The 17,668-nt window shown below is 36.0% G+C and overlaps 1 protein-coding gene across 3 annotated transcripts in view; it reads right to left on the reverse strand.

The window, feature by feature from the left end:
• Window positions 1–17,303: 17,303 nt before the first annotated feature.
• LOC113943303 (cAMP-specific 3',5'-cyclic phosphodiesterase 4D-like) overlaps window positions 17,304–17,668 on the reverse strand; it is a 188,343-nt gene continuing 187,978 nt past the window's right edge. For all 3 annotated transcript variants that reach the window (XM_027634920.1, XM_027634919.1, XM_027634921.1), the window contains exons 4-5: window positions 17,597–17,666; window positions 17,304–17,378 (exon numbers count right to left, since the gene is read on the reverse strand). In XM_027634920.1, coding sequence (XP_027490721.1) covers window positions 17,358–17,378; window positions 17,597–17,666 — 91 coding nt within the window. In that variant the 3' untranslated portion in view covers window positions 17,304–17,357. The remainder of the gene's footprint in view (window positions 17,379–17,596; window positions 17,667–17,668) is intronic.

Consider the following 17,668-nt stretch of genomic DNA (forward strand, 5'->3'; position numbering starts at 1 on the left):
ATAAGAGGAGTACTGCCCTCCAGAGACAAATGTGAAGGATCTCACAGGCAACTGTTTGCACAGTAAAATGCCCTCTTTTTCAAATTACTTCTTTTACAAAAATGGTGGAATGCTTTTATCTGATCTTGTCAGTTCAGTTAGCACCCACATCATTCTCTTCAACTCCCTCTTTCCTCTCACCAGCATTTCAAGTGGAGAGAAATAAAGATTGAATTATTAAAACATACTTTTCCTTAAAACAAACAAAAAAACAAACAAACAAACAAAACAGAAACTTGAGCTTCTGCTTGATATTGCAGAGCTTATAAATCCTATAGGTGTGCTAGCCAGATTGTGACTATTCAAGACAGCAATCACAAAGAGAGAAACTCTAAAACATTGCCAGATGTGTGTCTCCTGGGTCAGCAGTCTCCAAAGTGCTGTTGCCCTGCTTCTCCTCTAACTCATCAAGAGAGGCAAGAATAGTAGAATTAGAAATTATTACTTCTTTTAGAGCAGTGTGACTTGTACTAACATGGTCCAGTGCAATAAGAACATGTAAAATTTGTACTCAAAAAGGGACTAAGAAGAGGTCAGGGACATTGCAAATTATCAGTGCCTAGCTGCTAGTGTACGAATCTCATTAACACCTCAAAATTAATGGGGAACTCTTGTAAGATTTTCTCTTTTTGTTTTTGTTACTGGTGGTTTGGAGGTTGTAAGTCTCAAATTTTTTTAAAATAGTGAACAATTCAAAGAAAGAAATGTTCATATATTCTGTATCATAAGAGTGTTCATGAATAAAACAGCAGCTTTGCATACACATACAAAGTTGGTCATGAATACTTTCCAAAAAGGACACATAACCTGCATCCTTGTAGGAAGCAACAAATACTGCAATATCTACCTACAGAATGAATTAAGTGCCTGTTTATTTTCTTGCAGTCTGTTAAGTATCATAAAATATGGAGCATTAAATTCTGTCCTCAGGTTTTGCATACAAGGAAACAGGTCCTACTTCAGGGAATCAGGACTTTAATTGTCACTTGTCACTCAGGCAATGAAATCATAGGGTTTCAATCTTATTCATGCTGGATAGCTAATATTCATTTAATGTTGAAGAAAAACCCACCATCAGTAGCTCAATACTTATGATTTCTCTGACTGAGATATAGTACTGGGTAAGAAATCATGATCCACTTAACTGCTTTTATTACTGAAATAATTGCTGACAGTAAATACTGTCATAAAATAGATAGGATTGGGCAATTTGAGTTGAAATGTTTGAGACGAAAAAATCCAACTATATCTTCTAAGTGAATTTCATATTCTTCATTCTCTTACACCACACGATATTCCTACTGTTTTCCAAGCTTTTTGCACTCTTCAATAGGTTACAGCATACCCTCTTAATTCTTAGTTAAGCACATCACATAATAGATATGTTTGTGTTTAAGTAACTATGTAATTATTAAGCATCATACATGTCTTCATATTTCATATGGAAAATGCTATAAAAGAGAGGAATTATGCTAATTTAAGCAATTTCAAACCATCATTTACTAATTTTCATCACAGTTCCCTGATACTCTGTGTTACTTCAGTAACACTCCATACACACTTGATTAGTCTTGACCGAATATGCAAAACTGCTAGCATAGCTTTTCCAGGAGGTTTCTTTGTTTGTCTTCACTTTGCTTCTTGGGAAAAGCCTTACCACAATGAAGTTTTGCTTATAAATTTAATTTTCTTTGTTTTGTAGAGTAAGAAGATTTCTCCAAATACCTTCAAAAATGTTTATGAAGTATAAACTACTTATCTAATAACCCTTCTAAGCTATCTATACTACTTATAGTTATTGCCATGGCTAGACTTCGTGAACGAAGATTTAGGAAGGTTCTATCCACATTTGTTACAGGCACACTGGTGGCTTATGAGGTCAGTACGAGATAGACATATCCAATTGCAAAAGGCACAGCAGAAAGACTCCTTAGGTTGTATATTCTGCAAGACATGGTTCTTTCTGTGTTGTCTTTTCTCCTCGAGAGTGATCCTGCATGTGTTCTCAAAGGCATCCGCAGTGTTATAGATGGTGTGTCTCCAGGCCTTCCGATTGGAGGCCAGAGTAGACCAGTTATGATGATCAATATGGCCAAGGCTGAGATGTTGTTTCAGGGAGTCCTTGTATCTTTTCTTCGGGGCTCCTCTCTTGCGGCAGTCGGTGGCAAGTTCACCATAAAGCAAGATCTTAGAGAGGCGGTGGTCCTTCATCCTGGAGACATGTCCTGCCCAGCGCAGCTGAGTTCTCAGTAACATGGCCTCAATACTTGTGACTGCTGCTTGTTCTAGAACAGATGTATTGGTCACATAATCTGACCAGCGGATGTTAAGGATTGTACGGAGGCAGCGCTGATGGAAGTGTTCTAGGAGACGCAGGTGGTGGCGGTAGACGACCCATGATTTGGAACCGTATAAGAGAGTAGAGAGCACTATGGCTCTGTAAGCACAGATTTTGGTACTTTTCTTCAAGTGTTTATTATGCCATACTCCTTTATGGAGTTTTCCAAAAGCACTATATGCCTTTGCTAACCTGTTGTCTATCTCTCTGTCAATCTTACCATCCGAGGAGATGAGGCTGCCTAGGTAATTAAACTGCTGGACTGATTTGAGCTCTGATTCACCAATGATGATATGGGGATGATGGAAGACTTCCTGAGGTGCAGGTTGATAGAAAACTTCTGTCTTCTTTAAGCTGACTTCCAGCCCAAAGAGCTCAGCAGCAACTGTAAAGCAGGATGTTAAATGCTGCAGAGCTGCTTCTGTTTGGGCAACAAGGGCAGCGTCATCAGCATAAAGCAGCTCCCGGACAAGATGGTTTAAGGTCTTGGTGTGGGCCTTCAGTCACCTTAGGTTGAAAAGGCTTCCATCAGTATGATATCGAATGTAGATACCATCCTGATCATTGAGGTCTGCCATGGCCCTTTGGGAGCATCATGCTTGAAAAGGACTGTAAATAGGGTTGGAGCGAGAACACAGCCTTGTTTCACACCATTCTTAATTAAAAAGGGCTCAGAAAGTGCATTGCCATATCTGACTTGGCCGTGCTGATCCTCATGGAGTGAAAGGATCATTTTGTTGGGGGGACAACCTAAATGTTCCAAAATCTACCATAGACCTTTTCTGCTCACAGTATCGAAAGCCTTGGTGAGGTTGACAAAGATTACATAGAGACCTTTGTTCTGTTCCCTACACTTCTCTTGCAGTTGTCTGAGAACAAATACCATGTCTGTGGTACTCCTGTTGGCTCTGAAACCACACTGACTTTCAGGTAGAATTCCTTCTGCTACAGTGGGTATTAGTCTGTTCAAGAGTATTCTTGCCAGGATTTTGCCAGCAATGGAGAGCAGAGTAATACCACGGTAGTTTGAGCAGTCTGATTTAATTCCTTTCTTCTTATACAAAGTGATGATGACTGCATCATGAAGGTCTGATGGTAGTTCACCTAGTTCCCAACAGCACACCACAAACTCATGAAATTTAGCATGGAGTGCAAGGCCCCCATGTTTCCAGGCTTCGAGTGGAATTTCATCAACCCCAGTTGCCTTGTCAATTTTCACCTGGTGTATGGCCTTGAGGATTTCTTCTAAAGTGAGGGCAGTATCCAATTCATACTTTACTGGTTGTTGTGCGATGGACTGAATTGCTGAGTCTTGGACTACACGGTTGGTACTGAAAAGATTCTGAAAGTGTTCAGACCATTGATTCAGAATGCAGGTTTTATCTGTCAGAAGCGTTTGACCATCAGTGTTGAGTAGAGGACTTTGTACCTGGTATGTAGGCCCGTATGCTGTTTCCAAGGCCTCATAGAAACCTCTGTGATCACCTGTATCTGTGCATAATTGAATTTTTTCAGCTAGATCGATCCACCACTATGAACCAGCTAACAGTTACTGAATTCCCTGTGTTAAAGCTGCCAGTCCTATCACCTAGAATCACTTGAATGATCAGTAAATTTTTTTTTATTGGATTTCTAAATAGGATTCAAAGCCAAAAGAGAACACACAAATAATTCCTCTCATTGTAATGTTAATAACATCTCCTGCATTGGTGCAAAAGAGAGCAGTAATTGATACTGCTGCATTGGAGGACTACCATGAATATTACTTCCGTTGTCCTACACTATCATCAAGGCTCATTGGAAAACATTCTACAGAGGTTCTGCAGGGTTTTTTTATCTGACCATGCTGATGCTCTGCGACTGAAAAACAAAGTTGTATTGTCAACTGAACTGTAGCTACTCAAAGGTCTAAATTAAAATGGAAAACTTTTAGGCTTGGATGTCTCTTCTCTGACATTCTTAGTTACATATCTGTCAACAAAATATATTTAAGCAAAAAAGAAGAAACCCCAAATGCTCTCAGAAAATTGCAACATCTACAATTTTATTTCAATTATCTTTGAAATACATGTTCTCTGGCATTACTATAGTTATAACATTACTGGTTATCTCAGGCTACTTCCACTCAAGCCTTTACTTGAAAAGGTTAGTGTTCAGTTTCCTGGATTTTTTTTATCACAGATCAAGAATATCTCTTTTCATCTTTACTTTGTCTTTTGTAAAGTGTTCTCACTACTATTTTTGGCAGTTTTTTGTTGTTGGGTTTCTGCTGTTACCTTTTTCAAAATTCAAGGTGTATCAAAGTTAGGCAAAATAACCCAATATTGAAGTGACTGTCCTCAAATCTAGGAAAAACTCTTACATCTAGCAACTCCTAGCAATTCCTCACCTTTCTCAGAAATTTCATATTTCACATCTGTCAGCAGGTATTGTGTAAGGACAAGCACATTTTCTAAGAGTATCAAAGTAATTATGGATCCTCGACTCAGCCTGTAATTGAAATGCCACTTACATTTGATCTGAGATTCAGGATGTTCAGGTTCTATTCATGTAATGGACATCCAAAAAAATGCGACACCTGCAATTCCATAACTCACTTAGGCATTTGGCAAGAATAGAAATTCTCAGAGATAGGTCATCAGAACCAAAGATCTTCTAATACAATTTCAGTATTAACTAATGTTGATAGAAACTTAACTCTCAAGTATATTCACTTGTAGTAATGAAGATGGTTTTCAGGGTGGCAACTTCTACTTTATTTTGAGTAAACCTTCTCTAAAACACTATAATGAACTACATCTTGCCTTGCTTTGTCCAGGAAATCAATAACAATCAACTGAAATACAAGCATGTTGATGAAGAGCTTAAAGATTTTTAAACTACTAGAGAAACGAACTTTGCTTGTTTTATGTTGTAATCTTAATGTCCTAATGTTGGGATTTTAAAGGCTTTTTCTATACCTCTCCTTAATTTTTTGTGTAATTGCCTCCTTTACTACATTAAAAATATCACAATTATGTAACATTTTTAATAATTTCTGTTCACTTTAACCTAGCACGTAATTTTTACTTAACGGAGAAAATATTAAGATCATTTTATCTCTGTTTTAAATTAAGGATAAATTTATGGAACTATGTCCAGAGGGTACCCCAGGCTACTGATCTACTGATGTCTTTACATTAATCTCACACACACTTTTTAGTACCTCTGTGTAGGTCATATCCTGTCATCATTTAATTAAACAGGATTCTGCCACCATCTCTTCATGCAGTACAATCAGGCTTTGAAAATATACTTTACATCAAGAAATGAAGCATTTCAAGAGCAACATTTAGGGCTAAGGATTTTTTCATACATTTTACTTTTGCAATTATAAAATCCGATTAGACCTTTGACTGAGAAAAATTGCTATCATGACATCAAGCTTTGCTACTTTTTACTGAATATATTCCTGTAGTTGTCTCTCTCTATGTATAAAATGGTGCTATTAACATTTGAATTTACATTACTCATGAAAAGATGACAATTCATTTTCCAAAATTGCACAAAACATTCATTAATTTCATTGACACAAAATGTCTTAAAAACCATGGTACTGAATAAAGTTATATATAAGCTACTACATGCAATCTACTCAATGTACTCTATCAATTGTGTATGTGTCCAGTGGTGATAATTTCAAAACACATTAAGCTCAGGTCTTCTGTTAAAGATAAGGAACAATTACAAAAATGATATACAACATGAAAGAGAACTATCTTACATTGTGCCAGGCCAAGAAAAGCAGAACATGTATGACTAATAGATGTTTTAAATGGTGATAGAGATTAAAATAAACACCTGTAAGCATGGAAACTTCTGGAGGAGAAAGAGATATGAGTCAAAATAGATTAGCAGAAGAAAACTAAGGAAGGAAATACTGCAGCAACTTTGTAGTGTAAGTCATGACTCCTTCAAACTTTCAGACAAAGTTTTGATAAAAAATCCAGTTGCTGGTATGTAAAACTAGATAAAAGCAGCTGAAAATCCACGCTACTGATTTGTCTCAATTGATATGTCTCAATTCTGCTGTTCAATAAATTTCAGGACTTACATAGCTATCAAAAATTAACTTATCACTGTACCTTTATTTTCCATTATGGACATGCAGACGTCAGACTTATTTTACCTGATAAGGCCACTGATTGTTTTAACGAAACCTTTTATTATGAGATCTATGAAGTACTGCAGCAACCTACTCACACTTTTATCATCATCAAACTGTTGCATTTAATCATCCTGTCACTTATATCAGAAAAAAGAACAGAGTTACCTTTGAATTAAAGAAAATTATGGTTGGAAAGGGATGTCACAAGGGAGAACAGGACCAGACCATTATATAACCATTACTCGAGATTGCACAGGAACTTATTTTTTTGAAAATAATAGCAGTCAACCAGATCTTACTCTATCACATAGAGTAGATCATCTGTACTCAGAAGTTCAAGCAACAGACTTATGAAAAACATCTCCTCAAACTGACTCACTTCTGGGAAAGAGCTAAAGCCAGAAACCATGGCTTGACCCTTCTATTTTCTTTGCTGTAGCAAGAACAAAAAATTATCTACTCATGCATTTTTGCAAGATAATTTTGAAGTCCTTTCTTTTAATTTCCATTTTATAGACTTCATGTCTTTTAAAGAAGACCATTTTGTGGAAAGATAAATTATGGTATATTTAAGTCTGAAGAGGATCCGATCCACTTGTTTTTCTAAGACCTAACGTCCTGTCTTTGTCAGAAGTGAAAGAGGAACCAGAAGATAATTTAGAGCCTAGACTACAAACAGAAAAATGAAGTCCATAGATGAATGAATGTACTCAAAAAACTCTTCTCAGAGAGTATACCTAAGGTAAATTATGTGTATGGAAATAATTTTCTATGTGTGATCATTTCAATGATATCCTTTCGATTACAAAAATGAAGAAAAGAACTTCTTTCCAGAAAATCCCATTTATTCTCCTGTGTTCCAAACTGGAATATTATTCGTTGTCTGTTCTATGAATTTTCCACTTTATTTTTTTAATGGGAATCAAAGCATCAACTCAATAAATTCAAATCTGACTTTCTCCATTTAAGCTTTCTGTTTAATAAGAAATAATATTATACAAATAAAAAATGCTCCATAGTGAAGAGAAAAATTAACTTCCATCTGTAAGAATACAAACATTTTTTCGCTCTAAATATATTTTTAAAAAGTCATTTAATTAAATAACATTTTGATAAAAATTTTGCATTATGAAAATGTTCTTTCAATTGAAACAATATATAATCCTACAAGTGAAATGCCTTATCACCACTACCTCTTAGATTCTATGCATACTTGGAGGTTTCATTTTACACTATTTAACCATCAGCATTAAAATCTTCTAGATGTTCAAATTCCAAAGTGAGATTTGGAATCTTCTTTAACTGCATCATTTGCTAGTAAGGTGAAATGTTACTGGAAATATGTTAAAAAGATATAAATCGTAAAACAAATGAAGGTTTTGCTATGCACATGCTTATGTACAAATATGACTTCATTAGTAAAGTTATGGTTACTAGTAGTCTGAACACGGACAAAATTTCTGCAGAATCAAGTTGAAGGAAGGCGTATTATCAACAGATGGCAATAATCTAGAAAAAAAAAAACTATTACAATCCATTTTATGAGAGAACAACTACACTTAGCCAGACCAAGAGTCCTTCTAGACAACATCCTGTAATGTGTACTGTCCATAAGCAGGTACTTGGCAAAAGAAAGAACAGGACAGCCATAATTTATACACTTACCAAGGTAAGCCTTTTCTAGTAACCTCCTAAAAATCCATCCATTGTTTTTCTCAGAGGAATGCTTTAACTAGGTAAGGTTAAAGTTATAAATAAAATAAGGCTATAAAATAACATCCAATTTTATTATAAATTGTGTGTACTAACTGCTAGGTTATGTGATCAGATACTTGTCTCCTCACATGATTGTACTATAGAAAAAAAGGTAAGGAACACTCACAACATCTTGATTCACTACACAGCCCAAATCCTTTCTTTGCCTCTGCAACTCCTTGTCACCGCTGCTAATTTAGAGAAAGGAACACATGGGAAAAAATAAAACCTGTAAATTGGTCTTAATAAAGATGATACAATTGTGACTGGGCACACAGACCTGTAGAAAGATTGGGTCACGTAAATGTTCAGAATTAATATGTTTCTAATTTGATTCTCTCTCCCATGTGTCCCTTGACTGCATAGAGATTACCACTGTTCACACAATCACACCAGGTGCCTTTGGGCTGTTCTGTGGTCTCCTTCAACAGTCCACCTTATCCTTCTAGGACAAGACAGCTAGGATGAAATTGTCCCAAAGGTTGTATTCGCCCATAGTTGCTGGATGGAACACTCAAAGTGATTCCTTTCTTTCCCTCAGCTTTATGTGCTGTGACAGCCCAGTTTCTTTTTTGTATTTATGTGCTGCTGCTGTGAGGATGATTGAAATGCCAATCAGAAAGAGCCCAAGATATCTTCAGTAGTAAAGCTAATTAAAAAAAAACAATTTCCAACATGAAAAAATCCTCATGAGCAAGACACTATGTATCCTCTGACTGGATAAGCTTTCTGATTTCTTTTGTCATTTCTAAATTGATGTAAATATGACATAGTAAAAAAGTATCTATTAAGATATTATTGTGTTATGCAGTACTTTTCACACTACACTATCATCGGTGAATCACTGTTTTCAATTTCACACAATTTTTGAATAGTGTGTAGGTTTGCGTTTGATTTATTGCCCAAAGTATTTTAACAAAATAACTACTTTACTGATTAACTACCCAAAAAAACAGAGAATACCTGAAAAGTATAAATCTTTAAAAAGTATAGATAGAATATCTCCACCATTTATAGTACAGAAAGTAAAGCTCATCTTAATGAATTCCAAGCCTTCTCTTTCTTCACCAATTAAAATCAGAAGCAGTGTTTTACTTTTGAGTAACCCTTTGCAAAGTGAGCCATTGTAGCTGTAGAGTTTGGCTCCAATAACTATCTAAGCATATGAATGTTCGACAGACTAAGAAGACTCATCAGGAGAAATCATTAAAAGAGATCATTTAGCAAATGACCAGTCTCTTTAACCTATAATCGAATAAACTATGGAACAAGAAAACAGTCTCCCCTACTCTGTTTAACACAAAGAAAATCACAGTAATGCAAAAAGAGAGAACAGAATGTAGTTACATTTTAAAATCCTCCATTTTATTGGAATGCATACATTAATTTAATAAAAATTGAATATTAAAATAATATTTGCATCATAAAAATACTTCATAATCAACCATTGAGTGACTTTCTGGTAATATAAGGGATAAACTGTGAATAAGGGCTTAGAAAAAATAGTAGGACACCAAATTGACTGAAAGGGGAACCTCTGATAGAGATAAAAAAGAAGTACAGGAGGTGGAAGAAGAAACACACTTCCAAGGAGGATACCTGAAGTATCCCCTGGCTTTTCAGAAATGGTATCAGTGAAGTCAAGGCTCAACTGGAGATGAACTTGGCAATGGAGATGAAGGGAGGCGAAAAGGTCCCTTAAAGGCAAAAAGAAGAAAAAGGAAAATGTGGGCCTGCTGCTGATGGAGTAGGCAACCAAGTGATGAAGGATATGGAAAATCATGAAGTATCCAACCCTTCTTCACCTAATTTTACTGGCAAGGTCTGCTCTTACACCTCTCAGGTCACTTTGTCCAGAAGGAAAGTTTGGAGAAGTACAAGGTACCACTGTGGGGAAAGATCCAGTTATGTTAAATTCCTGGGACCACATAGGATATATCCAACTCTGCTGACAAAGCTGGTCAAGGTCATTGTGAGGCCATGTTTTATTTATTGTCTTTGAAAAGTTGTGATAATCAGGAGAGGTTCCCAGTGGCCTAAAATGGTTTGATGGCACAAATGTCTTTAAAATGGAAAGGAAGGGGACCTGAGGAACTGCAAGCTGCTCCAGCCTCATCCTAGATCCTGAGAAGATCACTGGGTATGGTCTCTTGGAAGTAATTTCTAAGCAGATGAAAGGTAAGAAACTGGGAACAGTCAGTATAAATTTATCAAGGACAAATCATGAACTCAATTCCCTTTCACAAAGAAATTCCTGGTTCTGTAAAAGACCAGAGCAGTGGCAGCAAGGTTTTGACAGACTTTCACCAAAATCTTTTAGTTAAGCAGGAGAGATATGGACTAGATGAGTAGACTACAAGGCCAGCAATAAACTGGTTGGATAATCAGGGACAAAAGATAGTGAGCAAGTGGTTCCAAATCTAAGCCACAGCTAGGTAAGAACAGAGTTCCCTAGAAGTTAATACTGGAGCAAAGACTGATTAACACCAACAACTAACTGGACAGTAAGATGTAAGGTCCCTTAGCAAATTTGTAGATGACACCAAAATGGTGGGAACACTTTATGATTTCTGGAGGGCTACCATACACATGGCCTTGGTAAGCTGGAGGAATGGCATGAGAGGGGAAAAAACCCCAACTGAAAAACAAAACAAACAAACAAAAACCAACCAACCAATCAAAAAAAACTCAGCTCAGACTACTACCTTTTCAACTAGCTTTTGAAAAGTTTATCTCAAATTTTATCTGCTAATTATATAACCCTGAAGTCAAAGAGGGTTGTATCATGTTTTAGATTTTTTTCAGATATATCTATTGATTGAAAGTAACTGTTTCAAAATGGCTATTTTAAACAGCAGTTGTCCATTTTTTCTTAAATTAGAAAATACATGCAGATATATGCTATTAATCCAGAGTTTACAGTAGCATCTCTTTCCAGTCTATGCTATGTAAATAGTTATGTCAAATTGAAAAGTTGGAAATTTTAACACCATTGAATAAAACAGTAGCATTTGATCAAAATTCTAATTTTTAAAAAGGATTTCAGAATAGCTAATGCTGGAGTGTACACAGTACCTGAGGTCCTCCATGTCCTCTTCCTGTGCATCAGATCTAAATCATTCACTTAATGCTAGACATAAGTGAAAACAACCCTTTTCTTTGTGAGATGAGGGGTTGGAGACAAGTGTGATATCTGAAGTTATCCACAAGTTCTAAGAAATTCTATTATACAAGTGTTCTGGTATGGGGCCTGTCACTTTCACAGCTTCCTTACCTCTCTACAGCACCTAGTCAATGCAAGTCTTGACCAACAGAATTAATTTTATATTGTTCTCCAAAATGATTCCAGAATACATATAGCAGCATAAAAATTGTTGACACTGGTCACCAGAGCAGAAGACTCTCTTAAAAGCCAACTTGGATGCCACAAAACACTAAGGCTTCTAGCATCCACTTAACCTCACAAATTCCCACTAATTTTTCCCACTGAGAAATCTGTGCTTAAGTGCTGACTCAATTTTGCTTTCCACAGTAGTTAAATATGGTTTGCTTTGTGACACATACTGCAGTCAGACAGATGTGACTAAGTTGATAAGATAGAAACACAGGTTCAGTGTGAGTCTGGATGTATAACATGCATCATGCTTAACTCCTACTACTAACAATTTAAAACCTTCCAAGACCTGATTAGAGAAATTATCCTTGACACACTATATTTAGTTTTAAAGGTTGAGGTAAACTTAAGGCATACTTTTTTCCAAAGATCTATCCTGAGCTTTCTAATAGGTAGCATAAGGTAGACACAAAACCTTCAAGAGTCAAAATCTCTTGAATTCTCTTTATAGTTTGATTACCAGTTTGTTCTGTAGCCTTGGCCAGTTGAATTACCCGTTACGTGCAGGTGTTCCTATGCATAAAATGAAAATAACACTACTTTTTCACTAACTGATCTCCCAAAGGTAATGTGAGGATTTTCTCATGTTTATAATACTTCTAAAATTAAAAAAAAAATGCAATAAAAGTACTAAGAATATTGTGCTGTTCTTCATTATTCTGAACTGGTAGGTGAGACAAGAAACACAGTTGCTGTTGAAAAGAGCCTAGATGCATGAGAAGCTACCTGAGAAGAGTTACAGCTTTCCACACCCAATATCATAATTCTGAATTTAAAAATAAATGAAATAGCAAATTTTCTGTTTTTTCTCTCTCTGTCTTTCAGAACTATGCACACCATAGTTCACACATATTTTCACTACAAACACTAACCTACTGAGTTGCAAATAAATAAACCTGAAGAGCATCTTTTCCTAGTTTTTATTGCATGTTACTTGGCTAAGGTCAAACATCCTTGCTTTGATGACCTCTCTCTAACACTCATTTCCTTAGAAAACAATCCAAATTTAGAATCTTAACTGTTGTTTTAAAAATACTTCATTGGTATAGCAGGTGAATAACTGCAAAATTATGGCTCAAGGTTTACACATTTCAGCCATGAAAAAGCTTTTCTTGCCCTGGCTACAGAAGACAAAATCTAGTCTTTGAGGTATTACTTGGACAGGGAAATGACAATGAGCAAGCAAGTGGTAGGCATTAAGTCATATTTAATTTGAAACTAGATTCTCAGTCTGTGGTGCCATAGTATCAAACTTACAGTGATGATGCTAATAACAATTTGTTAATATTTCCTTTCAAAAAAAAATATTAAAAAGTTTAAATGCCCGGAAATAATTTTAAATGAAGTTTTTATCTGATTGATTCTTTAGTGGATAATAAAACATGAAAGTTTTAAGCAGCCTAGTGACTATCTGGTCCACATAATTTAAATTTAGAAAAAAACCACAAATTAGGACAGAAGAAACATTGCAAAAAAAATACTTCAGAAATTAGCTGCCATGTAAATTGTTCTTGTAGCTCCCTAGAGTTTCATAAACACAGTAATATACAGACTCTCAGTTGTACACAAGCAATACAAAAGCAATTTAAAATAGATTTTATATTGTACAATTATAATAATCTCTCCCAAATGATATTTGAGCAAAGATGAGGATAAATAGTAAGAAGAGACACTATGTGTACACCAAGTTACAGGTAACTGAATTAAACACCACATTATGTTTTGTTCTGAAAGCCTTTCTAAGCATAACGTTTTCCTTTCAAATAACCCTTTTAATGAAGTCTTCAAGTATTTGATATACTCTTATATTTCTGGAGTTTACATGCAACGAACATGACATTTTCCATCATACTATATTCAGTCACATGTGTTAAGAGGACACAAATTACACAGCAACAACTGAGATAGTCCTTTGTCACTGAAAAAGCTATTCATTAAAAGGAAAACAAAAAATACATCAGTCCCTGATGCCTTGCTGTACCACTGAGAGTTAGATAGGTATATGTACCCTCACACTTCACAGAGTTCTACAGGTGTCATATCCTATCCCATCTTCTCCTAACCGTCTCTTCTTCTGAGTTAGACAATGCAGAAAGAGTTTCCAGAACAAAGGTAACTGAAGAGACTTTCATCATATTTCACAGAGCTTTGGACAAGTCGGAGTTCCGGAACACACGCAGATGATCAATATGATCAGGCGATGTTTAATTTATTATTTAAATGAGTAAACTTTTATACAGTTTAGTTTTTTCTGGGTACGTGCTTACAACAGGGTGATTGGATAGTTCAGTCTGTGCACGCATCTTATGCTTTGAGTTCATTGGTTCTGATGCTCTGTCCACGTGGTCTGACATCATTCGTGCCACCCAAAGTCCCTCCTATTGATCCGCCTTGAGAGATTTTCCTGAGATTTCGCAGGTGTCCCTTTATCTCCAGTTTCCCAAAACTTTCAACTATAAACACAGGATTTTCTCATACCTTATAACTATAAACACACAGCTAACAAGTATAAACATTGCATAGTTTCACACAGTTTGTAAGTATAAACACAGAGTTTTTCACACAGTTTGCAGCCTCCAAAGTTATGACAAGCAAGGTCTAGCATTTCTCAAAAGTATGGATTGTTCAGAATATGTCCATTTTCCTGCAAATATCCCACAAATCAATACCATCATTACTCTTAGATTTCATTGACTATCTGTATTAGGGAGGGATTTTAACATACTGAAGCCTGAAAACCATGACACCATTAAAAGCTTAACAAAAAACAATATTTATTACCAAGAGGTGGCCAACAAAATTAACAAACCCAAAAGGGAGGAAGGAGGAGAGAAATAAGCCCACAGCACGACCTCCCCAGTTACCCAGCTGTTGCCCATAAAGTTATCTTACCGACCTAGCATGCCTATAATTACCCATAGCAGAAGCTGCATCCTTGGAGAGTCAGTCAGTTCACAAACTGGCAGGTGGCCCTGCCAAAAGGCAACGTTGTCCTTGAAGTAAAGCTAGCTCCCCTCCAAGAAAGCACTATCTGCTTTTATACAATTAACTGAGTGACCACAACCTCCCAGGTGTGGCCAGCACTGCCCAGCCCGAGGCCCTCAGTCCCACCTCCCAGTTATGTAAGTGCATCTCTTCTGCGCATGCATGAGAACTTTGGAGATCCCTTAACACACGCGCAGCGTGCTTTGGGGGTCTTTTCTAATTGAGTTGGGGGTCGAGCCTTCCTCCCCTCCTCATCACTTTCTCCTTCAAATACCCTTGGCGGACAATTACCCAATCACAGAACACCAATTAAAACAGTTTATACAGAAGTTCTCCCTCCAAGGACGAATTCACTGTTTTATCAGTGAACTTGGTAGGGAGAATATAAACTACTGAAGGTGGCTTGGGCCAAACACAGACCAAAAGTATCAGCATAAATTAACACTCGTACATTATCCTAAGTCAATTCTTTGAAACAGCTATTATAAAAGAGGTAAGATAGATACCTTAAATTTCTTCAAACAAATAAGTTTCCATACATAACAATCCTCCATAATTCTAATACCAGCTGCTTTGGAGAAAAGCATTCTGCTGTCAGTCCTTTCTTGTTTGAGCATCCTATGTTAAACACCATCATAGCTTTACCTACATCAAAACTGATGGTGAACTTAGTTACAGTTATTTGAGGAAAACTGGCCAAAGTATGTGTTCACATCCACAACCCAAATAGCCAGGCTATCCTAGCTTACAATAAAATACCATGTTTAATATTCTATTTATACAGGATATATATATTGCTTACTAAATAATGGTAAAAATAAAGGAAGAATTAAAATATCAAAAACAATTGTCTGCCTGTTTCTAATCCTTCCCATAGAAGGTCTGGTAATTGCTACATTTCATAATTTTAATGGATGCTACCAGCTGCAGGCTCAGCCTAACAATTTGCAAGCACTTATGTTTATAGCACATTAACACTTTTGCACGTGAAACTTCCATAGAAGACATAAATTCTTCATCTTAATAATGATCTTTATTATGGTCTCAGTTTAGCCTGGATGAAAAAAATCAGAATCTGGTTCCCTGTGTGCATGCAAAGAAATCAGAAGGGCTAAAGGAATGGCAAAACAATGTCAGAAGAGTAAGAGTTTTTAAAGCGTAAAAGAATAAAAAGAAACCATTACTGAATATTTGCTTTCTAATTTTTCATCTAGTTTTTAATCTACTTTGCTCTTTGGGGTTTGTTTGGTTTTAAATATAAGCTTTGTTTGAATTCCTCTACAAAGCTAACACACAACTAGAAACAATCCTGTGACATCGAAAAGATATAAATAGAGAGAAAAAGGGAAAGAAAAGGAGAGTGAAAAAGTAAGTGTGCATGTGTGCACACATGCATGCGTATGTGTGTGTTTAGGAATAGAATTCTGATTTAATTTTAAAATCGACATCCATTAGTTTTAATTTTGTACATTCCAGTCATTTAAATCACAGAATAAGATGCTATCTTTGGAATCTTTTAGCATATTCCTCCAAAAACAAATATTTGTAACTTAAGATGTTTTCAGCAGTGAAATTCTTCTGCTTTAGAATGAGTTTTTATGACCCAAATGCTCTCTACCTTTATTCATGCACGGAAGACGGAGAATCCTCACGCCCACACTTTGATTTCCTTTTCTCAACTTCACATTTCAAAGGCAAGGAAAATAAGCTGCATTTCCACAGATGTAATAGGACCCCTAAGTTTATGTACTTTCATGCAGAAAAGAAGCCGGATAAAAGTATGGCTTTCTTCAGCTCTTTGACTGGCATTATAAGCATGTACTTGGGAAATGCATAGCTGCTTGAGAGAGAGCTAACAAACAAAAAATGGCACTAAACATCTAGAGAAATTTAATTTCCTGAACAATAATCTTCCTGTAACACTGTAATTGCACTTTAGCGGAGAAACAATCATAAAATTTAAGATTTTATATTACAAAGAAATATCAATATTATTATTGCACTTGGACTGTTGTGTTCAGTTTTGGTTTCTTTGTTTAAGGAGCCTGGTAGCTCCATTCAGCAATCTGTAGGTCTGCTGTTTCCCTGTCATTCTCAGAATAAATCTTGTTTTGTCCAGTTTCAAAACACGTTCCTACCAACCACAGGAGTAAACGGCATAGACAGGATACAAAGATAGCTCTTAATGCTGAGGAGAGATTCTTACCCACAGAGAAATCTCTCGTAGAGTATAGCAGATAGCCACCCATAGTAACCAGTATGTTTTAGATTAATTATTTATTTGAATAACCTTCAAACTGTCTTTCTCTAGTGTATTTGAATCCAGCCTAGAAAATAATGCAGTCTCCAGAAATTTATAATCACTTAGCTGTTATCATCAGTCACTGTTTCTCATTCTGCTTTCTGAGCTTTCTGACTTTCTATCACATCAGGACCATACTTTTTTTTCCCCAATCGGTGTTACTAGAAGCATTGCACCTACACTTATTTTCCTTCCATATCTCAAAGCACTCTTCTCTCCAGACCCATGGATACCAAAAAAAAATAATCAAGATTCCAATCTATCATCAAAACTTTACTAAATTTCATTATATTTACCTCTCGGAATAATACTTTCATTTAGAAAAAATCTAAATGTTTACTTGCTTTTATGGTTGTCGTCAGTGTTTCTATGAGCATCTTTCAAGAACTGGTCTCCCTTATTCCAAAAATAAAGATATCTAGATGGAAATAAGATGTGGGAAGTGATACTAGATTTAATGTTAATAATAGCTAGCTTTTTGACTATGCACACTAACAAATACTTATGGGTTTCCTCATGTACTACAAGTCCTACATTATTTACATAACTATATAATTCAGAATACAGTATTCTCGCTGAACTTATTTCTAAAATTTCTTAAGTACTGCATTTCAGCTCTCAGTGTGTTCATCTCACCTTTTCTTTATATATTATCAGGTTACCAAAATGCTGCACTGCCTTCACCACTGTAAGCCACAACTTCATACT

Source organism: Corapipo altera, unplaced genomic scaffold, assembly GCF_003945725.1.
Source record: "Corapipo altera isolate COAL_440 unplaced genomic scaffold, ASM394572v1 61411, whole genome shotgun sequence".
Classification (NCBI taxonomy): Eukaryota; Metazoa; Chordata; class Aves; order Passeriformes; family Pipridae; genus Corapipo; species Corapipo altera.